Source organism: Dryobates pubescens, chromosome 35 (genome assembly GCF_014839835.1).
Source record: "Dryobates pubescens isolate bDryPub1 chromosome 35, bDryPub1.pri, whole genome shotgun sequence".
Classification (NCBI taxonomy): Eukaryota; Metazoa; Chordata; class Aves; order Piciformes; family Picidae; genus Dryobates; species Dryobates pubescens.
In genome coordinates this window covers 2,111,667-2,137,564 of record NC_071646.1, presented here as the reverse complement: position 1 = coordinate 2,137,564, position 25,898 = coordinate 2,111,667, and the positions used below count along the sequence as shown (strand labels likewise).

The following is a 25,898-nucleotide window of genomic DNA, read 5'->3' as shown; positions in this document are numbered from 1 at the left end:
CTTACCTTTTGCTTTCCTTCTCCACCCTCAGACTTTTTTTTAACTTTGAAAGTGGAGGTGGGAGAAACAGAAAACATCCTCTGAATTTCCTTCTCAAATGTGGTAGTTAACTACTGTAAGTAACTAACTAATGGTCAGCATGGTTGAAAGCTTCCTTCCCCTGTCAGGAAATGTGCTCTGGGGGGAAACTCCTGATGATCTTCCCTGGAGTCATAAGGCATTTTGATTCCCTTCTCTGCCTTTTTATCTCTGTGTGGAGTTAGAATAGACCAGGTTGGAAGAGACCTTTGAGATCATCAAGTCCAACCTATCACCCAACACCATCTGATCAACTAAACCCTGGCACCAAGTGCCTCATCCAGGCTCTTCTTGAACACCTCCAGGGATGGGGACTCCACCACCTCCCTGGGCAGCACATTCCAAGGGCTAATCTCTCTCTCTCTCTCTCTCTGAAGAACTTTCTCCTCACCTCCAGCCTCAACCTCCCCTGGCACAGCTTGAGGCTGTCTCCTCTTGTTCTGGTGCTGCTTGCTTGGGAGAAGAGACAACCCCCACCTAGCTCCAACCTCCCTTCAGGGAGTTGCAGAGAGCAAGAAGGTCTCCCCTGAGCCTCCTCTTCTCCAGGCTAAGCAACCCCAGCTCCCTCAGCCTCTCCTCCCAGGGCTGTGCTCCAGACCCCTCCCCAGCTTTCCTGCCCTTCTCTGGACACCTTCCAGCATCTTAATGTCCTTCTTAAACTGAGGAGCCCAGAACTGGACACAGCACTCAAGGTGTGCTCCTGTCTGATCCCCTGAGACTGTGCAGCAGGTGCTGATCAAGGATTATTTAAAGGCATGGTGAAATGCAGCATTGGGCTCCTGACTTTCCAAACCTCCTTTCCCTTCGCTTGGTGCTGTCATCCAGCTCCAGGAACGGGACCAGCTGAAGGTGAAGCGGGTCAGGACAGGGAATCTGCCTGCAGAGAAGCAGCATTAATCGCAGCCAGAGCTGCCCAGGCTGCACTGGGATCTGGGCCACAGCTGGTTTGGGGGCTGAATGGTGCTTCCCAAACACAACTGCAGCCGCGGTGCTGTGGCTCGTACCCACGCAGCGAGCAGGATCGGAGCCGGCGAGAAGGCAGCTGGGTGCAATGTGCAGAGCAGACTTTGGACTAAGGCAGCTTAACCTTTTGCCAGCATGTGTCTAGGAACCCAAAAGCTGCGTGTTTTGGCATGTGCAGTGTTTGACAGCGAAGTGCTGCTTCAATTTGTTTTCTTCCCTGCCAATGGGTGGGAATCTGGTGGCGAGGCAGAGAGGGCTGTTTGCTCCTGGCAGGGAAGTGGGGGAGAGCTGCCTCCTCGGCGTGCCACCTTCTGCTCCCCATGCCTGAGCCAATGGAAAAGAACTCTGCTCTCGAGCTGGAATGAAGAGTGGGGTTTTAATAGGTGCCTCAGGACTGAGGCCAAGGCAGCGAGGAGAGACCTCATTGCTCTCGGCAACTACCTGAAAGGAGGCTGGAGCCAGGTGGGGGTAGGTATCTTCTCCTTAGGATGAAGTGATGGGACAAGAGGAAGTGGCCTCAGGTTGCACCAGGGGAGGTGGAGGTTGGAGATTAAGAATGATTTCTTCCCTGCAAGAGTGGTCAGGGGTTGGAACAAGGCTGCCTGGGGGAGTGGTGGAGTCACCATCCCTGGAGGTGTTCGAGAAACCTGTGGCTATGGCATGTGGGGACGTGGTTTAGTTGGCATGGTGGTGCTGGGTTAATGGTTAGACCTGATAGTCTTAAGAGGGTTTTTCCAACTGAAATGATTCTATGATCTTAATGCTGAACAACCTGGCTGTGGGGACTGAAGTGTGGGCATGGGCTGCTTTAATGAGCTTTGGTGTGATTAAAGCTCCTGCAGCCAGCCTGGAATCGCCTCTCCCCCCTGCTCAGGCTGGTGAGCGTGGAGGCATCGTGCCTTTGCCACCAGCAGGCTGGGATCAGGTGAGCCATGGAAAAGATCCAGGAGCAGTCAACATCCACAAAGCCTTGGCTGAACCCTGTGGCCTTCTGCAGGGAATTCATCCAGGTGGATTTCAGGGAAACGAGTGGCCCAGTGCCACCATGATCCCCAGGGAGAGCAGGGCACTGCCTGGCAGTGCCTTTCTCCTGGGAAGAAAGACTTTTTTTATGTGCCAGTTTCCTAGTGCAGGGCAAAGCATTGATCTCTGCTGAGCACATCAGCGACAGTGTTGGGGTACCTCTTAGTGAGCTCCAGCCATCACTTTGCCAAGTAACCCCCGGGCTTTGCAGGGTTTATCTCTTTATTTACTTAACATTTTAAATGTTTCTTGAACGCGTAAACCACTTCAGCGCTCCGCGGCTGACTCCGGCCTGAACCCCTTCCCCTTACGTAGCCCATGCCCTGCGGTGCCTGGAGGGGGGGGGTGGGGTGGGTCCCCATGCCGTGCAGCCCCACTCTCACGGCGGAAAGCAGGTCGAGGGTTGCGTGTTACTCGTGACACGCTACACAGACGCCTACCGGCAGCGATCCACGCCTGGGCTGGGGGGGTCCTGTCGGGCCGGGACCGCGGGGCCGGGCCGTGGGCACATGGCTGCGGGAGGGCGCTAGGCCGCGCGCACTACGCTTCCCAGCGGCCTTTGCGAGCGCTGGGCAGGCAGCTCCGCCCCATTGGCCAGCGGCGCCCGCGATCTGCGTGGGGATTGGCGGCTGCGCGCGAGCGCCCCGCGCTCTTGCGGGGCCGTGGGCGGAAGTGTGGCTACGGCGGCCGCCGAGGCTCCGCCGTGTAGGGGCTGGCGCGCTGCGTCCCGCCATGTAACGCACCGCTGCCGCCGTTCTACCCGCCCCGGCCGCCGCCTCCGCGCCGCTGCCCTTCGCTGCTCGCCTGGCTCCCCCCGCCCGGGATGGGGGCCTGGCGCCCGGCCCGCCGGGGGGGCGCCCGGCCATGAAGGGCGGCGGGGGAGCCGCTCTCAGCACCTGCCCGCCGCGACGGGACCGCGACGCCCGAGGACCGGCGGGGCTCCTCCTCGGTGAGTGGGGGCGGCACGGCCCGCCCGCGACGGCCCGGGCACGGCGGGGTGCCTTCCGGGCCGGCAGCGAACGGGCTCCGTCCTGCGCGGGGGAGGAAGCGGAGGGGACTCTGCGGGGGCTGTGTGGAGGCCCGGGGAGGGGGGAACGGGACGCGGGCCGGGGCCAGCGGTCTCGGAAGGGACCGGAGAGGAGGGGACTGGCAGCATCTCCGGGAAGTCGCCGCCTCGGGGGCTTCTTTTTGGCGGTGGTGCGGCGGGACCTCTCCGTGCCTGGCTGGGGGTGTGTTTGCGTGCGGGGGTCGGTGCGGTGCGGGGCTGCGCTGGTGTCAGGGAGCCGGGGAAGGAAAGCGGCGGCGGTGGCTTTGAAAAGGCAGATAACGCGCCCCGGGTCCCTGATCTGCGGGGTGCCCCACATCGTTGCTCCGTGCTGGAGCCGCTCTTCGCGCAGGGATGGAGGGGAGAAGCCTTCCCCAGGGCCCCTCGCTCAGTTTTGGGTTGCCCAGGCCGAGCTGTGCCGGGCAGGAGGCTTTGGCTGGAGGGGTTCCCTTCGAGCCGGTACCGCTGGGTGCTGGCTGAGCCTCCTCTCGGTGCTGCTGGGAGATGGGAGGCTGGGATCAAGCGGCTGGGTTTTTGTTGGTGGGGTGTTTTTTTTTTCACCCCCCTTTTCTCACTCTGCTGCTGTGTCGGTTGTTGTTTTTTCAATCCTTGTGTACTCCTCTCTCTGTGAAATGGGTGGATTCCTCCCCACATCAATAAGGCCACGGAGAAAGTATGCAAATGCTCCCTCTTTATTATTTTGTATGCACGTACACACACACACACACAGAGACGTGTACCTGGGCCTTAATTCCCCCCATCCTTACCTTTATTTTCATAGCCAAACTTCTCATCATCCCCTTCGTGCCGCTGCCTGGGGCGGGAGGGGAGGGGAATCCAAAGTTCTGGCTTCGTGCTGGTGGTGGTGTTGGGGTTGGGTTTTTATTTTTTTCGGTTGTTGTCGATTTGTTTTTCAAGCAGCAGCAGCTCCTGAGAAACCCAGGAACGGTTTTGTAGGCGAGTGCTCAGCTCGGTGGGGGCAGGCTCTAGTCATTAGCATTTCTTTATCTTCATCGTGCGCAGAGCAAACGCGAGCCCTGCACCAGGCACAGCCTCCCTGACAAAGCTGCATGTTCCCGGTTGAGATTTGAGTTTATTGGAATGATTTTCTTTTATTTTTGCCTCTTTTTCTCTCTTTCTTCCCCCCCCCCCCCCCTTTTCTTTTGGCAGCCTGTTTATTTTTAGGGTCTCAGCTCCTGTTTGTAGGGAATAGTTGTTCCATTGTCATAGCAACCAGGCCGTGTGTATTCCAAACATCATTAAAGGAAACCTCTTTTTTGTGTGTGTGTGTTTTGTGTTCTCCCCCTCCTCTTAAATTTAAGAGATTTCCCCTTTCATCCAGTTGGGCTCAGCAGAAATCGTTTTTAACCTTCTGGGTCGGGGGGGTTTTCGCTCCCTGGTGTGGTGCCGGGGGCCTGACCCCTCGCTGGGCAGCAGCTCTTCGAGGCTGCTTTTACTTTCAGCAGGCACATCGTGCCTCTTGGAAGCTCGGTTAATCTGCTGTTGGTAAACATTCCCCTCAGCCCATTGTGGTGGCAGATAAGGAGGAAGCAAATGTAATCTGCTTAGAGAGGATCTTCCCTGGAAATAAGTATTTCTTGGGTTTTCTTAGGGCTTACTCAGAAACAATCACATCAGTGTCAGCAGCCAAGGCAGTAACTGATCAAAGGCTTTTCATTTTCTCGGGTCTGCCATTCTCTCTCTTGGTCCCAAAGCTTCCCACTTTCTTTTTTGGTCTCTTATAAAAGGAGAAATAGAGAAGGAACATTTCTCTTCACATCGGGACAAGAGGGAATGGATTGAAGCCTGGGGAGGGCAGATTTAGGCTGGAGGTTAGGAAGACAATTCTTGGCAGTGAGGGTGAGGAGACACTGGCACAGGTTGCCCAGGGAGGTTGTGGATGTCCCCTCCCTGGAGGTGTTCAAGGCCAGGTTGGATGAGGCCTCGAGCAAGCTGGGCTGGTGGGAGATGTCCCTGCCCATGGCAGGGGGGTTGGAACCGGATGACCTTTAAGGTCCCTTCCAACCCAACCCATTCTATGAACCCACGAGTCAAAAGCACAGAAGAGCAGGCAGACGAGGTCTGCAGTCCCTTCGAGCAGCTCCTCTGGGGTGTCAGTCATCCTTAGGCAGGGATGGAGGATCAGAGTGACTGTAGCAGCTGGAGCAAGTCCGTGGACTGTGCTTTGAAGTCGCCTTATTGGCTGTGCTCAAGCGGAGTTAAGGGTTTCTTTTCCCTGTCAGGGTGTGCTTGTCAAAACCATCTCGGATAACAAAGCAAGCACCCTCCTCCCTCTCTCAGGGTTTTTGTCTCCTCTGCTCCCAGCTCTCTTGAGTCTTCAGCCATCAGTATGATGGAATCCTGACGCCCTTCTTCTCCTTCCTGGCTTGTTTGCTCCTAGAGGAAGGTTGGAAAGAGTAGAAAATGTTAAAAAAGAAGGAAAATAGGAGTTGAAAGCCGAAACAATTTACTCCTAACCCCCCCCCCCCAGAATGTTTGCTGACACCTTGATTTCGCATCCAGTGACTGGCATTTCGGGCCAAGATCCCCCAAATTTATTGCAACCCTTGTTTTAAGTCAATAAAAAGCAGGCAGGCTTGGAGTGGGGATTAGGCAATGAAAGCTCTGGAGCTGCTCTTATCGTGAGGACATCCTCCGGCATTTCCTTCCAGGGAGCTTCCTGCCTCGATAACCACAGCTTCTCCTTCACAGCAAGTTGGTTTTCCTGACCACTTTGGAAACAAAGGTGCAGGGAATGCCAGAGCCGAGGGGGAAGATGTGAATTTATTGAGGTCTGGGGTGTTGTGGTTGTGGTTTTTTTTACCCCCCTCCCCCCCCCCCCCCCCCCTCCTGTTTTCCCTGATTTTTAGTATTTATTAAAGAAGCTCTAATTTGATTATTGCTTGGACAGCTGCCAGCCTTTGGAATTGGTTTTTTTCCATGGTGTGTTGCAGAGGGAGAAGCCTGCCTCTGCAGTTTTATTCCCTGTGAGTGGTGGCTTTATTTTCCACCTTTTTTCACCTGCAAGCTACAAAAGTTGGTGGTGGTTCAAGTGCTCTTACAATGCTCTGTGTGCCCTGGGAAGAGAGCTAAGTACCCTCCCATGCTTCCCACCAGGCCAGCATCTGGCAGTGGCTAGATGCTGGTAGCCTGAGGAGGGTGGATTTGGCCATCCCCTGTTGGGCAGAAGGCTAAGATGAATCCCAGGGATAGCGTTCTGAAGGTACTGGTTCAGTCCCAGGAGCTTGGGAGCTGCTTGTGAAAGGCTTCTTAGTGAAGTGGTTGCTTGATTTGGTGTTGATCACCACTTAATCAGATCCTTCAGCAGCAGCAGCCTTACATCTTTGTCCCCTTATTAAAATGAAAGGAACAGGGCCCCCCTTGATTGATTTCTTCAGTTGCCTGCACAAAGACCCTGAAAAGCTTGAGCTGGGCTTTGAAGTTAACCCTCTTTTGAAGAAGGAGTTGGGTCTGTGACCTCCAAAACAAAAAATCTCCTTCAACCCAACTCTACTTTGTTGTTTTTGTTTGCCTGGAACAGCCACCAAGGCCTTGCATCCCCAGAACACTGATTGCACAATGCTGCAGGAGTTCTGGCCTACAGATTCCTTCTGGTCACACAGCCCATGGCCATCTTAAACGAGTGAGAAGCCATGGCAGTGGCTTTGGAGAGTGGTGTCCAAACAGTTCAGCTGTGGGCATGTGTGGGGTGCTGATTGTGTGGTGCACAGAGCAGGTCTGGCTCTGCTGGAGTGCTTGTGGGAGTGGGAGGACGAGGGGCAATGGTTTGAAACTGGAGCAGGGCAGATCTAGGCTGGACATCAGGAGGAAGATCTTTGCAATGAGGAGGGGAGGGGGGTGTGAGGAACTGGAGCAGTTGCCCACAGATGTGGTTGAGCCCCCATCCCTGGAGCCATTCAAGATCAGCCTTGCTGTGGCCCTGGGCAGCTTGATCTAGCTGGGGCTGTCCCTGCTGCCTGCAGGGGGGTTGGACGAAGATGAGCTCTGAGGCTTCCTTCCAACCTGATGCAGTCTGTGAAGCTGTGGTGTGAAAACAATCTGCTGCCCTGCACTATGAAGTGTGAGGTCCCCAGGACCATCTCTTGAGTTACTTCTGCTGCCTTTAATGGAGTGTCTGTGATCTGAGGAGAGGTTTTGCTGTCACCCCTGTGTGTTTGCTTTTGCTGTGTGCCGTTTCCAGAGTCAGCTCTGAGATGTCACTTCTGTAAGTACCTGGGCAGCTGGACCCATGCCACTGAAATTGGTGGTGGCAATGCTTTTCCTCCTCACTGCATGGTGTCTGAGATCCTTTGCTTTCCCTTTGCCACCATCCTTTGTGGCTCCTGCCAAAGCTGTGGACCTGCCTGCTTTTATCCAGCCCCATCTGCAGAAGTCATCAAGCTGCAGATGCTTCATGAGAGGCTGTTGGAACAGATGGAGGCTAAAGATGATTTGAGCTGTTCTTGGTGTCGAGTCAAAGGACAGGAAATCTGCCAGAAGACCTTGAGGGGGTGGGGGGGTTAGGGCAGACACCATCCCCTCAACCCTTCCTTTGCCACCTCCTTGGGGCCTGGCTGTCGCCTTGCTGGTGAGGTGTCCCTCTGCTTTCTGGGCACCGAGGGGTGACCAGCAGGGTGTGGGGAGGTTGTTTTGTGGTGCTGGCCAGGGAGAGGTGACCATATGCCACTTCCTAAAGCCATTCCCTGGTGTCTGCTGTGCCACCCAGGGACTGCAGGCCCTCCTTCCCCAGGAGATGCAAAGCCTTGGGGCTCTGTAATCAAACAGATCGCACGGAGCACGTCGCGGCAGGAGGAGAAGTCGCCGGAAGAGATCCCTATCTCTTGTTCCTGGCTCTTTACTTTGGGCTCTGTTTTTTGGTTGGTTTGGTTGGTGGTTTGGTTTGGTTTTTTTTGGTTGTGAATTCGAGGCTTTGTGAAGTCAAGGCCTCAACCAGAGCTGCAGCAGCCTCAGAGGGAGCTGCAGCGAGCGGAGAAAGCTCAAGTTTGCAGTGGTTGTATTTAGAGAGCTGCAGCCAAATTCTGTCAGCTCCTCAGTACACTTCGAGGGTCATCTGTAGGCGTCAGAGAAGATCTCAAGACAATAATAGTGCTCTATTTTAGCATGCTCATTACAGAGTAGAGCTGCCCTCTGCCTCTAGCAACTATTTTTGCCTCCTGCTCCAAGGCTGCAGGAGTGGCAAGGGGCTGCTGTCAGAAGCAGCAGGTTGTTGTTTTGGCTTTGCTTGGTGGTTTTTCTTTGCTTCTCTGCCTAACTCCTTCATTGTCTCTTGAAATGAGATCTTCTTTTTTTTTCCTTTCCTTCCTCCACCGACTCTTAAAAGGAAAATAAGGCTCAGCACAAAGCTGGTTTGCAGTGGGGTGCTTGTCGTGATTGGTGTATTCATCTGGAAGAAGCAGCAATCAGGCTGCTCAGCGTTTTCTGCTGCTGGGGAGCTGTGCTGGGAGGTCGGTGCCTTCTCAGGAGAGGAAAATGTAGCTGTGAGTGAGGTCGAAATGCTGCTCACAGAGCAGGAGGGGAGTGAGGTCTCACCATGGTTAGTGTAGGGCAGGGCAGTGGGTTCCTGTCCTCAGCCCTGTTTCTTTTGGGCCTGCAGCGCCTCTGAAGGGTGTGGTGTTTGCTCAACAGGACAAAAGGATCTCCTGAATGCTTTGGAGATGCTTTGGAGTACCTGGCCCCGAATGGAGCCTCTCCAATGGCTGGTCCTCCTGTGCCAGGGAAGCTGGAGATGTTCAGTCAAAAGTGGATGGCACAAGGAGCTGCTGCTCAGCCCCACTCTAGCTGCAAGGTAAAAGGCTCATGAGAGGCACCAACCACCCTCTGCCCCAGGTGCTGAAGAAGGAAGAACCTTTGTGGCATGTTAGTTGGCTCTGCTCAAACAAAGAGAAGTGCTCTTCTTGCCTGTGCTGGTTTGAGTTTTACATCTTGTGTGATGTTGTTTTGATTCTGCTCTTTTCCTGAAGAAGCAACAGTTCTTTGATGTATTCTTGTGCCATATCAAAGCAGCTTAATGAAAACAGCTCAGTGAGGTGTCTTGACTCATGAGACAATGGTGTCTCCTCCTTTCCCAGTTACAGCCTACTTCTGCACTCTGAAGGGGCAAGATCCACCTCTGCACCCATAGCTGTGGCCACTCTGAGAGTTATTTTCTGGCCTTCCCCTTTGCCAGTGTATAATCTTCAGAAGGAAATTCTACTCCCAGCTCCATGGAGGGATCTCTCCATCCTTTCCTTGATAAAGAGGGACATTCATCCCCTCCTGTGCAGCATAACCTACCTGTTAACCACTCCCAAGTGCTCTCTCTTCCTGTTCTATGACAGCCAAGGAATAAGTAGAACTTCTCTACCCTGCTGCTAATGTCTCCAAGAGATGGCTTCTTAAAGCAGAGGGTGCTGAGGGTGTCCTCTAAGTCCTAGATACAATCCTGGCAACCTGAAAGGGAGCTACTGGGTAGAGTCCATTGAAGGCTACCAAGATGCTGAAGGGCCTGGAGCATCCCTGTGAGGAGGAAAGGCCCTGGGGCTGTCAAGCAAGAGCTAAAGGGTGGGGGGCAAGAGGATGGGGCCAGTGATACCCAGGGACAGGACAAGGGGAAGTGGGCACAATCTGGAACCCAGGAGGTTTCATTTGAGGAGGAAAAGTCCTTTGGTGTGAGGGTGCTGGAGGCCTGGAGCAGGCTGCCCAGAGAGGTTGTGGAGTTGTCTCTTCTGGAGAGATTCCAAAGCCTGTCCTGGCCACTGTGATCCTGGGCAAGTTGCTGTGGGTGCTCTGGATGATCTCCAGAGGTCCCTTCCAATCCACACCATGCTGGCTTCTGTGAAGTGCCAGAAACAGTCAGTAGCAACTTGATCAATGCATCACTGCCCTGCAGTCTGGGGGAAGGAGCCTTCCAAAGCTGCAGCATTGAGCTCATGTCTTTGGGTAACTGCTCCTCGCCTCAGAGCCCCTCACTGGGAAAGGGAGTTGTGGAAAAGATCTCTTCTGTCTTTCATCATTTTGGTCACTCCTTGTGTACCCCTGGACACTGTGCTGTCACAATGCTGGGCTGTCAGCTTTGGGCATCTCCCAGCTCAGTCCCCAAAAGTCCCAACCCCAGCAGCCTGAGGCCTGACCCAGACGATCTCTTCTTTTTGAGCTGACGGGGGGGCAAGTCCTCCACACCCATGGGTGCTTGTCAGAGCAACAGCTGTGTTGGCATCCACCAAAAAAAAAAACACCATTAAGGCTGGCAAAGACCTCTGAGATCATCAAGTCCAACCTTCTACCCAGCACCTCCATGACCACCAGAGCACGTCCCAGAGGTTGCAGGAATCGCTGAGCTTCGAGAGCGCGGCAAGGAGAAGCAACCCCCCCCAAAGGATGCCATTGAAATGCTGGGGATGAAAACCTGCAGGGAAAATATTTAGGAGGAGGGTTTAAAAAAAAAAAAAAGGCCAAAAAAAACCCAGCCTTTGCCACTCCAGAATTCTGCTGCTAGTCTAATTTTTGCTGTGATTGCCTCCCGTTGCATCAGTCAGCGCTGTTTGGTGCAGAGCTGCTTCTGAGCTGTGGAAAGTGCTGTGGATAAATGCAGCGTGGGAATGATCACTCAAACTTGATTTATTTATTTTATTCCCCCCTCCCCCTTTCCCTCCTCCCCCCCCCCCCCCCCCCCCCCCCTGTTCTTTCTCTGTTAACACATCAGTGGTATTGACAGCTCTGCAGAATGGGGGAGCTGAGCCCTTCTGTCTACGCAGCACCCCGTGCGTGTGCATCATCCTGACAGGGTAATGAGCTGCTGCTTGTGATGCTCTGCAGCCTGCCTGCCTTCTGCCTTCCCACAGAATCACCAAGGTTGGAAGAGACCTCAAAGATCATAGAGTCCAACCTGGCACCACAGACCTCATGGCTAAACCATGGCACCAAGTGCCACATCCAACCCCCTCTGGAACCCCTCCAGGGATGGGGACTCCACCACCTCCCTGGGCAGCACATCCCAGTGGCTAACAACTCTCTCTGGGAAGAACTTTCTCCTCACCTCCAGCCTAAACCTCCCCTGGCACAGCTTGAGACTGTGTCCTCTTGTTCTGGTGCTGCTTGCCTGGGAGAAGAGACCAACCTCTTCCTGGCTACAGCCTCCCTTCAGGCAGTTATAGAGAGCAATGAGGTCTCCCCTGAGCCTCCTCCAGGCTAAGCAACCCCAGCTCCCTCAGCCTCTCCTCCCAGGGCTGTGCTCCAGACCCCTCCCCAGCTTTGTTGCCCTTCTCTGGACACCTTCAAGTCTCTCAATGTCCTTCTTGAACTGAGGAGCCCAGAACTGGACACAGGACTCAAGGTGTGGCCTAACCAGTGCTGAGCACAGGGCAGAATGACCTCCCTGCTCCTGCTGGCCACACTGTTCCTGATGCAGGCCAGGATGCCCTTGGCCTTCTTGGCCACCTGGGCACACTGCTGGCTCATGTTTAGGCAGCTGTCAATCAGCACCTCCAGGTCCCTCTCTGTTTGGGATCTCTCAGCCACTCTGACCCCAGATCCCCCAGCAGCCTGGCTGCCTTGGCAGTGGTGTGGCCAGCAGGAGCAGGGAAGGGGTTGTGCCCCTCTGAGGGTCAGTTTGGGGCCCCTGACTCCCAGGGAGGACACTGAGGAGCTGGAGCGGGGCCAGAGGAGGGCAACGAAGCTGGGGAATGGGTTTGGAGAACAGTGCTGGGAAGGGAGCTGGGGGTGTTGAGCCTGGAGAGAAGGAGGCTGAGGGGAGACCTCATTGCCCTCTACAGCTCCCTGAAAGGAGGCTGGAGCCAGATGGGAGTTGTCTCTTTTCCCTACTATTAGGCAACAGAATGAGAGGAAATGACCTCAAGTTGCAGCAGGGGAAGTTTAAGTTGGACAGTAGGAAAAATTCCTTCACTCAAAGAGTGGTCAGGGATTGGCAGAGGCTGCCCAGGGAGGTGCTGGAGTCCCTGTCCCTGGAGGTGCTCAAAAGTTGTGTGGCCATGGCACCTGGGGCCATGGTTTAGTGGCCATGGTGGTGGGGTTGGGTGGCTGGTTGGACTCCACCATCTTAGAGCTCTTTTCCAACCCAAACAATTCTGTGCTGCTCTGTTGGTGGCAAATATGAATGCAGGGCAGAGGAGAGCTGCTGGGTGAGTTTGCATGTGGTTCCCATCGTGGGGGGGAAGAGTCTCCAAGCACCTCCTTCGAGCAGCTGATAGTTTCTTAGAGTACCAAGCAATTAATGTGGGCAAGCAGGGAGCTGCATGCATCCAGTAATTAGCAAGGAAAGCACCTTAGGCCAGCATAACAAGGTGGTGGTGTGGGTGTCCTGCACTTTGAGATGGTTGCTTTTAATTGCAGCAATTTAACTGCTTGGATCGAGGCAAGGAGTGAGCTGGGAGGCTGCCATTGGGCAAGGGAGCCTTCAAAAGAGGTGAAATGCAACCGATGGGCTCTGCCCAAGAAAGTACCTGCCGCGGGGCACCTTATTTAAATGAGAATGGGTAGTCCTGTGAGCTGTCAGCACTAAGCCTTTTACAGGGCTGACTAAATGCTGAGGCTCTGACATCCAGACCGTTCTCTTCCTTATATAGGGCTGGCTAAGTGCTGGGCAGTAATGAGATTGGAATAGAAGGCTCTGGTGAGGAAGAGGAGCTGGCAAGGCCCAGCTGAGCCTTACACTGCTCCCTCTGTGAGCCCGGATTCAAGCAGTGCAAAGCCTGGGTCCTAGAGTTCAGGGCTTCGCGGGTTGCGCCGGGTTGGAAGAGGCCTTCAAAAGTCATCTTCTGCAACCCCCCTGCAGGCAGCAGGGACACCTCCAGCTGGAGCAGGCTGCTCAGGGCCACAGCAAGGCTGAGCCTGAATGGCTCCAGGCATGGGGCCTCAGCCACATCCCTGGCCGGTGTCTCCTGGTGAAGATGCCCAGCCTAAATCTCCCTTGCTCCAGTTGCAAAGCATTGCCCCTTGTCCTCTTGCTACAAGTCCCTCCCCAGCCTTCCTGTAGGTCCCCTTCAGATACTGAAATGTAGCTCTCAAGGTCTCCCTGGAGCCTTTTCTTCTCCAGACTGAACAGCCCCAACTCCCTCAGCCTGTCCTCACAGCAAAGGTTCTCCAGCCCTCTGATCATCTTTGTGGCCTCCTCTGGACCTGCCCCATCAGGTCTCCCTCTCTCTTGTGTTGGGGGGTCCCACAGCTGGGCACAGCACCTCCAGGAGAGGTCTCACCAGATCAGAGTGGCAGAATCCCCTCTCTCTTTTGCTGCAGCCCAGGGTGTCTCTGTTCTGGAGCTTTTGGTTGTGAATGGTGTTTGGTCTCTTGAGCTGTGGGCTCAGTGAGATGGAAACCCCCTTGTGTTCTGCTGAGTTTTGCCTTCATTGTATGGGAAAGAAAAGGGGGGTGGGGGGAAAGGGAATCTAGCAGCTAACAGATACCAAAACCTCCTGAGTGTAATTCATCAGGATGGATCTTATTCCAGAGTGGTTGGGTTTGTTTTTCTTTCACTGGAAGCTGTTTAAGCTGCATTAAGAGCATCTTTTCTCTCCTGGAATAGGAGAATCCATGTGGGATAGTGAATGAATAGAATTTGATCTGGTTTAATTCACAGTGCATCTGATCCTTCCCTTGTGCAGGCAGGGTTGTTAGTGTTCTGCTTCAAGATGTCTGCTTGGTGTAGTCAGATGTGGTCAAGGAGTAGCATCCCCTCTGCTGCTCTGCCTGGCCTTGAGGATCTCATCCTTTGCCAGCTTCACTGCTTGAAGACCAGGGGATAGGACAGGAAGAGCTGAAGTTGTGCCAGGAGAGGTTTAGGTTGGATAGAAGGAAAAACCTTCTGGACTGCAGGAGCGGTCAGGGCTTGGAACAGGCTGCCCAGGGAGGTGGTGGAGTCCCCATCCCTGGAGGTGTTCCAAGAAATGTGTGGATGTGGTGCTTCAGGGCAGAGTGTGGTGGTCATGGGTGTTGGAGTAGGGCTGGGCTTGATGATCTTAAGGGTCATTTCCAACCTTAATGGCTCTGTGATTCTGTGAAGTGCAGGAATCAGCTGGAAGATGCCAGTCCTAGGAAGTCTCAGCCTAAGTGATGTGGGAAGGACACAGCAGGAATCAAGAGAAGAGCAAAGGCAGCATTTCACAGATTGACAGAAGGGGTTGGGTTGGAAGGGACCTCAAAGATCACCCAGTTCCAACCCCCTGCCATGGGCAGGGACACCTCCCACCAGCCCAGGTTGCTCCAAGCTTCATCCAACCTGGTCTTGAACAGCTCCAGGGAGGGGGCAGCCACAACCTCCCTGGGCAGCCTGTGCCAGGAGCTGCAGAGTGGGGAGGGCTTCATGGCCTCTCAGAAATGATTCCTTCTCCTGAGATCCCAGACATTAAAGCCCCAAGATCCAACTCCATCAGTGCCTCACCACACTTGTCAATGCTGCTGAGGACTCAGCACTCAGATCCCCTGTCTCAAGTCTCCAGGCAAGCCTGCTGGATCCTCCCTGGGCAACCTGTTCCAGTGCCTCCCCACCCTCACTGTCAATCATTTTGCTAATAATTGGAAGTCATTTTCTTTCCTTCCTTCCTTCCTTCCCTGTTTACTCCCTCGGGGAAGGCAGGGATGAAACCTGGAAGAGAAAAGGAGGCTGGGAAGAGAGGAGGCTGAGGGTTGGTGGCGAGGTTCTGCTTCCCAAGAGGTGGTAGGAATGTGACTTGGGGGAAGAGTTGAGTTATTCTGCACTGGCACCTTCACAGGGCTGCTGCAGCTGAGCTCTGCTTTGGTCAGGATGCTGAGGTTGGAGGTGGGTGTGGGGGGAAGGAAGGAGGCGGCGAGTGGGTGGCTGCATTTTCACCTGGGTGCCCCTGAGCTCTTTCTCCAGAGTGGGTGAGGATGGAGCAACTTGGAAACATGTTATTGATTTCTTTTCATTTTAATTCTGCTTTGGGGTTGGTTTTATTTTGGGGGGGGGGGAGAGTGACTCACTGCAACTTACCCAAAGTGACCTGATTTAGTTAAATGAGGCTAAATATAACCCCCTGTGCAAAGTACTGACATGTGGGAGGAGACGACAGCAGTTGGCTCTCAGCCTCCCTGTTCTGCAGGGAACAGCTTTTCACGACTGGTGACTAATAATTTTTTTACTCTGGGTGGCTTTGGAAAGAGCATCTCTGCCCCCCCCCCCCCCCCCCCCCCCCCTCCTCTCCTCCCCCCCTCTCCCCTCCTCCCCTTTTCCCTTCTAGGGCAGAGGCAATCCAACGCCTGGTGCTTAATCCCCGTCGCTTTTGTGTTCTGCCTTTCTGACTTGCAGCTTACTGCTATGGACAGTGCTATCACCCTGTGGCAGTTCCTCCTCCAGCTCCTCCAAGAGCCTCAGAACAAGAATATCATCTGTTGGACCTCCAACGACGGGGAGTTCAAACTGCTGCAGGCAGAGGAGGTGGCCAGGCTCTGGGGGATCCGCAAGAACAAGCCCAGTATGAACTATGACAAACTCAGCCGAGCTCTCAGATACTATTATGTGAAGGTAACAACGTCTCTAAATCCACCTCCAATCCTTAGCCACCCTAATGAGCTTTGTGTCCTTTTCCATTCCCCTCCAGGGGGTAGGTGCCTCTCCTGCCTGCCAGGATTAAGTGAGGTGTGCTGGGTTGTCTTTACAGGGGGCGTTTATATCCCTTCGTTGGGGCTGTGTTTCCTCCCCGCTGCTTAGTTCAGGAGGTTCTTAGATAGCTTTGTGCAAAGGGTTCTCTCTGGTTTGTGCCTTTGTGAGCACCAATCTTGGAGCACTCATCCTCACCCCCCCAAAATAAGAGCCCTTGCAAGGCTTAAAACCCTTCTGCTGATAGCAGTCTTTGAGCACTGATCCTCACCCCCCCAAAACCTGAACCTTTGCAAGGGTTAAAAACCTCCTGCTGATAGCAGTCTTTGAGCACTGATCCTCACCCCCCCCAAATCTGAACCCTTGCAAGGGTTAAAATAACCTTTGCTGATAGCAATCTTTGAGCACTGATCCTCACTCCCCCAAAATCTGAACCTTTGCAAGGGTTAAAAACCTTCTGCTGGCAGCAGTCTTTGAGCACTGATCCTCACCCCCCCAAATCTGAACCCTTGCAAGGGTTAAAATAACCTTTGCTGATAGCAATCTTTGAGCACTGATCCTCACCCCCCAAAATCTGAACCCTTGCAAGGGTTAAAATCCTCCACACTCCACTTTAAGCAACAGGATGATGAGGAGGAGGAGGAGGAGAAGGAGGAGGAGATGGTGAATATTGCACCACCTCAAGATCTCTTCTGCAGTTGTCCCTGAGAAGGGAGATCAAAATGAGGATTCTCGGGGAAGCAGCACCGAGGGAAGGGTTTTTCCCCCATGCATTCAGACTTGCTCTCCTCATGTGGTCAGCAAGTTCAGTCCAGCAGAGGAAGGTGATCCTCTTGCACAGCTGCTACCCCCTCATAATTTGGGAGAGCCTCTCCTAGCTAGTGTCCAGAAGTGGAACTAGAACCCCGGGGTGGGATTCCTGCCTTCCATTTCAATCAACCATTTACCCCAGGACCGTTCCTGGGTGAGGGGTGCAGGAGAGAAAATAAAGCTCCTGAGGAGCCTGCCAGTTGGTAGCAGGTGGTCTTTTGCTTGGGGCTTTGTTAGCAGGTAGCAGCCAACCTGACTTGGCCCTGTGAAACCTCACCAATGATGCTGATTGTCCACTAAGCTCAGAACCTTCCTAGCTCCAAACCGTGCCTGGCATTTCGCTTAGGAGCCAAACGAGTTTGACAGCTGCTGTTTTGTGGTATTGAAATAGCTGATTAGCCTGAGTTCTGCTGACTAGTTCAGCTGCTGGCTTTTCTTTTCTTATCATCTCCTTGAGAGCAAAGGTGGATTGGATTTGAAATATCAACTCTCAGGCCTCCCAGCTGCAATTCTGCCGAGGTTCTCCTCTTAGCCTACGCTGAAGGTACCCAAGGCAGTGATCGCTGATGGAGGTAATGGGAGAGGTTGCTTTCTTTGCTTTCTTAGCTGATGGTTTGAAATGCATTAGGGAGTTTTAAGGCTGTTGTTTGGTATTTTGAAGGTCAGGTTAAGCTCCCCTGGTTTACTGCTCTGCCTGGGAGCCCTGGAAATGCTACTTTGGGAGCCCAAAGCGAGCGGCGAGGATGCGGTGTGGGTTTTAAACCGGGAAGCAAGAAGAAACCATTCCTGGGGAGAGCTTACAGACTGTTTCCTCAATCTATTTTTAGGCAGTGTTTGGAGGAAGAAAATGAATCTGAAGAAGGTCTAAATATATATCTTTATTTTTTCTTCTTCTATCTTCTCCCCCCCCCCCAGAATATCATTAAGAAAGTGAATGGTAAGAAGTTTGTCTACAAGTTCGTCTCTTACCCGGAGATCCTGAACATGGATCCGCTGGTGGTGGGCAGGCTGGAAGGGGACCCCGAGATGGCTGGCTTTGCAGAGGTCAGCAGCGCTCCAAAGGAGGTGGAGAACGGTGGGAAGGAGAAGGCTCAGCCCTGTGCAAAGTCCTCCAGCCGCAATGACTACATCCACTCGGGCCTCTACTCCTCCTTCACCCTCAACTCCCTCAACTCCTCCAGCGTCAAACTCTTCAGGTCCATCAAGATCGAGAATCCGGCTGAGAAACTGACGGAGAAGAAACCCGCTCAGGAGCCGACCCCCTCTGTCATCAAGTTTGTCACCATGCCCTCCAAAAAGCCTCCCTCTGCCCCCCTGGTCTCTACCACTTCAGCAATCTCTGCCCCTTCCGCCGCTGCTGCCACTTCCTCCGCGCCCTCCCTTCCCATGGGATCGGACGAGACGCTGCAGACCTTGGAGACCCTCGTGCTGCCCAAGCTGACTGTCCCTGAAGCTCCAGCACCTTTGCCAAACTTAACCACCAGCTTCACCCCAACCCCCCCCATCTCCTCAGTTTCCCCTACTCTGCAAGTTCCCTCCACGCCCCCGTCGCCTCCCCTGAGCTCCAACCCTGACCTGGACATTGACACGGACATCGAGTCCGTGGCCTCTCAGCAGCTGGAGCAGGCTCAGGGCCTTCAGCATCAGTCCCCAGAGCCCAAAGAGCAGGATTCATCTGTGCTGGAGAAGGAATTTGCCAACCACCTCTCCAGATCTAAAAAACCCAAAGGGCTGGAGTTGGCTCCCACCTTGGTCATCACAGGCAGCGACCCAAGTCCACTGGGGATTCTGAGCCCTTCTCTCCCAACTGCTTCTCTTACTCCAGCACTTTTCTCTCAGGTAACCTCATTCCCTTCCCCTTGAGTTGGGCTTTGGTTTGCTTTGGGGTGTTTTTTTGGCTAACAATAGGAGTTCTGTTGCATTTTGAAACAGGAAGGGAAGTTGGAAATGGGAGTAGTAGGTTGTCTTTGGAGTTCTGGGCCTCAGGATGTCACTCCCTTTGCTGCTTTCTTGGGGGGGGGTTTGTGGTGTTCTGGTGTTTTGTTGATGCAACACAATTAGTTTTCTTCACAGTCAGGGTTAGCTTCCACCCCAAAGTGTGCCCAGCTGTGGTGGCTGAGCTCTTCCTGTCTGTACAGGGGCAGCATGAAGAGGCAGAACCCAAACCAGCACCAGCAGGGATCCTCTCTAGACCTTGCCAGGGCGATAGAGAATCATTTGCAACCCCCTGACCCTTACCTTTGCCCTTCAGGCTGATTCTGGAAATGCTTGAAAGTGAGAGAACCATGGAGGGGTCTGCTGAGCAGCTTTGGTGGTTTAGTTTGATCCTGTGGGCACTGACTTCAGGCCAGAGTATGGAGACTCATACTGGTCTATAGTAAGCTGAACACGAGCCAGCAGTGTGCCCAGGTGGCTAAGAAGGCCAAGGGCATCCTGGCCTGCAGCAGGAACAGTGTGGCCAGCAGGAGCAGGGAGGTCATTGTGCCCTGTGCTCAGCACTGCTTAGGCCACACCTTGAGTCCTGTGTCCACTTCTGGGCTCCTCAGGTTAGGAAAGAGGTTGAGCTGCTGGAAGGTGTCCAGAGAAGGGCAACAAAGCTGGGGAGGGGTCTGGAGCACAGCCCTGTGAGGAGAGGCTGAGGGAGCTGGGGTTGCTTAGCCTGCAGAAGAGGAGGCTCAGGGGAGACCTTCTTGCTCTCTCCAACTCCCTGCAGGGAGGTTGGAGCCAGGTGGGGGTTGGTCTCTTCTCCCAGGCAAGCAGCAGCAGAACAAGAGGACACAGCCTCAAGCTGTGCCAGGGGAGGTTTAGGCTGGATGTTAGGAAGTTCTTCCCAGCAAGAGAGATTGGCCCTGGGGATGTGCTGCCCAGGGAGGTGGTGGAGTCCCTATCCCTGGAGGTGTTCAAGAAGAGCCTGGCTGAGGCACTTGGTGCCATGGTTGAGTTGATCAGATGGTGCTGGGTGATAGGTTGGACTTGGTGATCTCAAAGGTCTCTTCCAACCTGGTTAATCCTATTCTATTCAGAAGAGCTGCTTAATGTGCTGGGTAACTTTGTGTGGGAAAGGAAAGCTCTGCCTCATGTAAACATTGGGAAAGAACTGAATCCAGCTCTCCTGTTCCACTGTTCTCCATGTATTCAATCTTTGTCCTGTCATGAATGGGTGAAAGTGTGAGGAAGCTGCTGACTGAAAACTCAAATGGCTGAAGACAGGGTGGGGGGGAAAGAAAAATCCCTTGGAGTTGCTCTTTTTGGCAGCCTTTGGGATGTTTGGCTGTTGGACTTGGAGCACCTAGAACATTCAAAAGCACAGAATGGTAGGGGTTGGAAAGGACCTCTGGAGATCACCCAGTCCAACCCCCCTGCCAAGGCAGGGTCACCCAGGGCAGGTCACACAGGAACACATCCAGGTGGGTTTGAATCTCTCCAGAGATGGAGACTCCACCAGCTCTCTTGGCAGCCTTCTCCAGCACCCTTCAAGTTCCTCCCCATGTTTAGATGGAACTCCTGAGGTTCAAGTTTGTGCTCATTGCCCCTTGTTCTGTCACTGGAGACTGAAGGGAGCCTGGCCCCATCCTCCTGTCACCCACCCTTCCAACTGATCAGATCCCCCCCCTCAGTCTTCTCTCCAGACTAAACAGCCCCAATTCTCTTGGTCTCTCCTCATCACAGAGCTGTTCCAGTCCCCTCAGCATCTCTGTAGCCCTTTGCTCTACCCTCTCCAGCAAATCCCTGTCCTTCTTGAACCAGGGAGCCCAGACCTGGGACCCAGTACTGCAGAATTACATCCAGAAGCTGGGTGTAAATGTCCCTTGTTGTGGCTTGCAGTGCCAGTGTCACCCAGCCTCTGGGTGTGCCCAAACTCAGAGGCTGAGCTCTCCAAAGCCACTCACAGATGCTGTGGGCTGAATTGCAGGAGGAGCTGCTGGGCTCTGGGTTGCAGTGGGATTTGGCAGTCAATGGGAAAAGAGGCCAATGGCTCAGCTAAAGGGGAAGCAGAGCTGGATGGCTGCTGCTGTGGTGGGGTTTGGAGGGAGGAGGAGGGAATGGGAGTTCCTGGAATTTGGCCCCAGCCCTCTGCAGCTGTAGGAGCTGAGCTGATGGTGGCTGGCTTGGATTTTCATGTGCTGTGTGTTCCACTCTCAGTGCTGCTTTCACCCTGCTGACCATCTCCTTGTGTTTTGCAGACTCCCATCTTGCTGACCCCAAGCCCCTTGCTCTCCAGCATCCACTTCTGGAGTACCCTCAGCCCAGTTGCTCCTCTCAGTCCTGCCAGGTTGCAAGGTGCTAACACACTCTTTCAGGTAAGCTCCAGCAGCACCAGTCAATCCCTCTGTGCTTCACAGACCCTTCCTCAGCAGAGCTGCCAGAATCAACCCAAACAGCTGACAGAGAGGCAAAACAGTCATCTCTTTCCCCCACCTCCCCCCTTCTCCATCCCCTGTGTTAGCTTTTGAGAGCTTTAATTGTAGTGTTTACTGAGTTTTATTTAAGTCTGGTGTAAATGTTGATGTTCCAGAGATGTTCTGTGTTAATAACAGTCTGTTCTGTACTTAGAGATTGATTTTTTTATAGGCCTGTGCTTCCTGTCAACCTTCCTTGGTGGCAGGGCAGGAGAGGAAATTCTGCCCCTTTGCTCTGGTCAAAAGAAACCTCACCTCAAATCCTGCCTCCAGTTCTGGTGTTCCCAGCCTAAGGACACAGAGCTGTTGGGAGAGAGTCCAGAGGAGGCCACAAAGATGATCCAAGGGCTGGAGCAGCTCTGCTGTGAGGCCAGGCTGAGGGAGCTGGGGGTGTGCAGGCTGGAGGAGGCTCCAGGGGAACCTTAGAGCTGCCTTCCAGTACCTGAAGGGATCCTACAGGAAGGCTGCAGAGGGACTTGATGATCTTTGAGGTCTCTTCCAACCTTGGTGATACTGTGTGTGACTTTTCTGAGGGTGTCTAGGGACAGGACCAGGGGGAATGGAGTCTTCCAAGCCGGTATCCATTTTCCCTTGTCTTGTTACTGTGCACCACCAAAAAGAGCTTGGCCCCTTCCACTTGCCCCCCACCCCTCAGACACTGATCAGATCCCCTCTCAGCCTTCTCTTCTCCAGACTGAATAGCCCCAGGGCTCTCAGTCTCTCAAGCCCCCTGATTCCATGGTACCTGCACAGCTAGGAGAGGAGCAGCAACGTTACAATGACCTCCCCCCTAACCATTGCTTTGTTCTGTCTCTCAGTTTCCATCAGTGCTGAACAGTCATGGCCCATTTACTCTGTCTGGACTGGATGGACCTTCAACCCCTGGCCCATTTTCCCCTGATCTACAGAAGACATAGCACATGATCTCCTGGGAAGGACATCTTGGCAAGCCAAGGGGAAGGATGTGACCACTTCTCTTGAGCCCCCCTTTTGTAACCGAGCAGTTTCCAGCTCCACAAAGGTTCTCCACAGTCCTTGGGGGTTTTGCCCTTCCCTCCTAAAACACAAAAAAGCTTCTTTTTGGGGGGGCAAAATTCCCCTTTTTTCCTCCCCCCCCCCCCCTTATTTTGTTGTTGTTGGAAGACCCAGGTTGGGAATGTTTATGCAAAGGCCTTAATGGGAGCTGAAGCTCCACCATCTCTTCCCTTCCCTCCTCAGTTTGGAAGACTTCAAAGGAGTTTTTGGTTGGGGGTGCAGTAACTGAGTCTGCACTGACTGCAGCCAAAATGGTATCAGGGAAGTCTTTTGTTGTTTTCTTTCCCTCTCTCTGACTTTTGGAAAACCTTCTCTGCTCTTCTGCTTCCTGTGCTTTGCAAGAAGGAAAGAAAAACCCAACCCAACAACCCCCACACCCCCCCAAACAAACCTAATCCTGATTGAAGCTGGCATTCCAGGAAATGCTTGGGAAAGGGGTGTGTGCACTCAGCTTTGCCTTGGGGGCTCCAGAACTTCTGCAGCAACCAAGCAGCCTGCATCTTTGCTGCTGGAAAAGCAAGCCACCAAGCAAGCAGCCAAGCCACCTGTTTTGTCTTTCTGCAGGGAGAAGTTTTTCAAGGGATGTTCAGTGATTGTGTTACTGAGAGACAATTTGGCTGTGGTGGTGTTAGAGCAGCAGCAGCCCAGCCCCTCAGAGGAGCAGTCTTGGCAAGGCTCTTCTGGATGCTTCCCTGCCCTCCTTTTGGGGAGGAGGCCACGAGATGAATGGGGGGGGGGGGGGGGGGGGGGATTGGTTCCTTTTCAGTTCTCAGAGAGTTTGAATGCTGAAGTCCAAACATTTCTTGTGCCAGAGACCTGTTACAAAAGCCCTTGAAACCTCACTGCTGGATGAGCAGGGTGGTGGATTTTTAACCTGTCTGTGTTTGGTGAGGTTGCTGCCTGATGCTGAAGGTTTGGACCCACCAGTGGGTGAGAAGAATGAGGTCTGAGCATTAACTTCCCTGCTCTTTTCCCACGGTGGAAGGTGGAGGAGCTCCTCTTCTGCCAGCTCTTAGCTCAAGTTTGGCATTAATGCTGTTGCCTTTTTAATTTGAGGAAGCACTCAGCCCCCAAATCAGTTAGGCTCAGACCCAAAAATCAGGCAGGCTCAGACCCAAGTTAGGCTCAGACCCAAAATCAGTTAGGCTCAGTGTTTACAGCCATCTGAGAGGGGCACCACCACAGCCCAAGCTCACTGTAAATTTGCACTTGCATTCCTTTCCTTGGTGGCCCTGTGTGCATGGATTAACCCAAGATTAGTCCTCAGCCACTTTGAAAGACTGATGGGATGAAATTTGCAGTTTGGATTTGTGCTTTTGGGGTTTTTTTTCTGACAACTCAGGAGGCCTTTTAGGAGGAATGAAAGAAGAGAGGCTCTGCTCTCATGGCTCCTCAGAGGCTTGGGTGTCTTGGGTCTGGTGGTGGTGTGTCCTTCCACTGTGGGCAGCTGATGTCAGGCAGCAACTTCTCTTCTCTTTGCTACTGCATGCATTGAGCTGGTGACATTAAGAGGATCTCCTCCATGAGGTGTACAGCTGGAGACCATCTCTTGGGGCATCCCCACTGGCTGTCTTCAAAGTTTTGAGGAGCAGAGGAGGATTGCACCTCTCCCAGCACGAGGAGCTGACAGCCTGTGCTGTATATACTGCACCTGCCCTGTGGAGAAGTGGTGAACTCCAAAACTTCCCAGAGTGTTCCTTCTGCCACTCCTGCAGACTCTGAATTCCCTTTTAAAGCATCTGACAGTACCCAAGACTTCACTTAGAGCAGTGGCATTGTCCTTCTACCTTCTACTGTTGAGATCCAGAAACCACTTAGTGCGTTCCTGACCCGAACCCGAGGCAGGTGGACGTGGGGGAGTTGCTTTTGGGGCATTTGGGGGGGGTTGGGGTCTTGGGGTTTTTTTTCCCATCCCCAAAAGTCCCCTGCCTGGTGGGAGGTGGGAGAAGAAGCTTCTACCTCCTTGAGGTGGAAAGCAGGGGGGGGTGAGCTCCTGGAGTGAACTGTCTTCCTGCAGTGAGGTCAGAGGCATGATGCTTTGTGTTTGTTCAGACATCAGCAGATGCAGGAGAAAAAAAACCTTCCTGTGCCAGCAGCTCTTCAAATGACAAATGTGCAATATTTGACCTCTTAGGAATTTTTCCCTCTCCTTTTTTATTTTGTTTTGTTGGTTTTTTGGTTTTTTTTTTTTTTACTTATTAATTATTATTGACTGCAGAAATCAAGCTGCAGGTCAGAACTGAGAGCAGGCAGCTGGAATTTTCCTGGTGTGCAGGATGGCTTAGGAGTCTGCTCTAGAAAATTCCCTATAGCTAGATAGGAATAGCAGCACTTTGAATGGTTGATTTAGGGTTGGGCCAGGATTGGGCCCTGGGTTGGGCCAGGATTGGGCCCTGGGTTGGGCTAGGATTGGGCCCTGGGTTGGGCTAGGATTGGGCCCTGGGTTGGGCCAATTTTATGCCCTAGCTTGGGCCAATTTTATGCCCTAGCTTGGGCCAGCTTTGGGCCCCAGGTTGGGCCAATGTTGTGCCCTAGGTTGGGCCAGCTTTGGGCCCCAGCTTGGCCACTTTCATGCCCACCAGATGGGTGGACTTGAGAGCAACCTTGCAGACTAGGAGCAGAGTTGACAGACAACGAACAGAGCACTAAAGATTTGCAATCTAATTGCTTCCCCTTTCCTCATCCCCTATGGAGAAAAGCCAAGTTTGTTTGTGTAGAAGTTGTGTGTGTGTGTGTGTCTGTGTGTGTGTGGTGCCCAGGATGCACTTAGTTGGTTGTAAACTTGATCACTTTCAGCACAGGTATGCAAAGAGAAGCAAGGGCTGGCGCAGCTTCTCGGCCTGGTTTCCTGCTCCTCTCCAAGCAGCTCCCTGAGATTGCACTGCCCCAAGGGAATGGCCTCAAGCTGCAGCATTAGGAAGGTTCAGTTTGTTTGTCTCGCTGAAAGAGCAGCTGAGCCTCAAGCTGCAGCGTTAGGAAGGTTCAGTTTGTTTGTCTCGCTGAAAGAGCAGCTGAGCCTCAAGCTGCAGCAGGGGAGGGTTAGGCTGAGCGTTAGGAAGGTTCAGTTTGTCTCACTGAAAGAGCAGCTGAGCACTGGGACAGGCTGCCCAGGGAGGTGGTGGAGTCACCATCCCTGGACAGAGGTTGTTTAGGTGCTTAGTGGTGAACTTGGTAGAGCAGTTGGACCTGGTGGTCTCTTTCCCAACCTGTGGAAGGGTTGATGATCCACGTTTGCTTGCAGAGAGAGAGGGAGCTGATGGGAAGCTGCAGCCTCAGTGTGTGTGTGTGAGTGTGTGTTGGATTCAGCCTGGAAATCCCCAGCTTCCTGCCAGATAGGCTGAGATGTTTTTGCTTCTTGAGCACCTGCCTAGGACAACAAAAAGCTCCTGATCTCAGGAGGCAGCTGGGGAAGCAGGGTAGGGGGAGGGGGGAGGAGAGGGAGAGGAGCAGCTTGCTCGCTTTTTCTCCATGACAACGTTCAGGTCACTTAAGGTAATACTCCCTTGTATATATGCTGCCTCATTAACCACAGATTAGCTAACAAGTGTCTAAGTGCCAGCTCGCTTGGATCCCGTTCCTGACTGGAGCTCAGCGTCCCTGTGACTTCTTGGAGCTTGGGTTCTGCGACCCGCTGATGATTTCAACTCGCCGGCTACCAGCAGCAGTTCGCAGCTCGTTGCAACTCGTTTTTCATTTAGGGGAGGGAAGGCTGGGGGTGGGGGGATGGGGAGGGGGGGAAGGGAGGGAAGGGAGGGAGGCTAACTTAGGCTCTCTTTTTTTACTTAGCAGCCTGTAACGTGGGGTGTTTAGTAGAGTGTTGGTTCCGAGTTACCGCAGCCTCGCAGCAGCCTCTCGTTGTCGCCATGGTCTCATTGAATGCTTTTGATTAATCTTTGCATTGGTGAATTCAGTAGGTGGTGGTGGTGGTGGTGGTGGTAGAATTAGGCTGGATGAGCATGGTCTTGCTTCTGGAAAT

The 25,898-nt window shown here is 53.4% G+C and overlaps 1 protein-coding gene across 2 annotated transcripts; it reads left to right on the top strand.

The window, feature by feature from the left end:
• The first annotated feature begins 1,403 nt into the window (after positions 1-1,403).
• On the top strand, positions 1,404-21,940 carry ELK4 (ETS transcription factor ELK4). 2 transcript variants are annotated; one of them, XM_054176270.1, is made up of 5 exons: positions 1,404-1,509; positions 15,387-15,602; positions 17,403-18,326; positions 20,672-20,788; positions 21,706-21,940. In XM_054176270.1, the coding sequence occupies exons 2-5, from the start codon at positions 15,396-15,398 to the stop codon at positions 21,802-21,804; spliced, it is 1,347 nt and encodes a 448-aa protein (XP_054032245.1). In that variant the 5' UTR covers positions 1,404-1,509; positions 15,387-15,395; the 3' UTR covers positions 21,805-21,940. The 2 variants fall into 2 exon arrangements, with proteins under 2 accessions (XP_054032245.1, XP_054032244.1); XM_054176269.1 differs by lacking the exon at positions 1,404-1,509 and adding an exon at positions 2,760-3,013.
• The last annotated feature ends 3,958 nt before the right edge of the window (positions 21,941-25,898 follow it).

Bases quoted from the DNA above. Each gene is read 5' to 3' on its own strand.
- ELK4 (XM_054176270.1), top strand. From the start codon at position 15,396: ATGGACAGTGCTATCACCCTGTGGCAGTTCCTCCTCCAGCTCCTCCAA. The intron at 15,603-17,402 runs GTAACAACGTCT...CCCCCCCCCCAG, and splicing joins TCAGATACTATTATGTGAAG to AATATCATTAAGAAAGTGAA. The intron at 18,327-20,671 runs GTAACCTCATTC...TGTGTTTTGCAG, and splicing joins CTCCAGCACTTTTCTCTCAG to ACTCCCATCTTGCTGACCCC.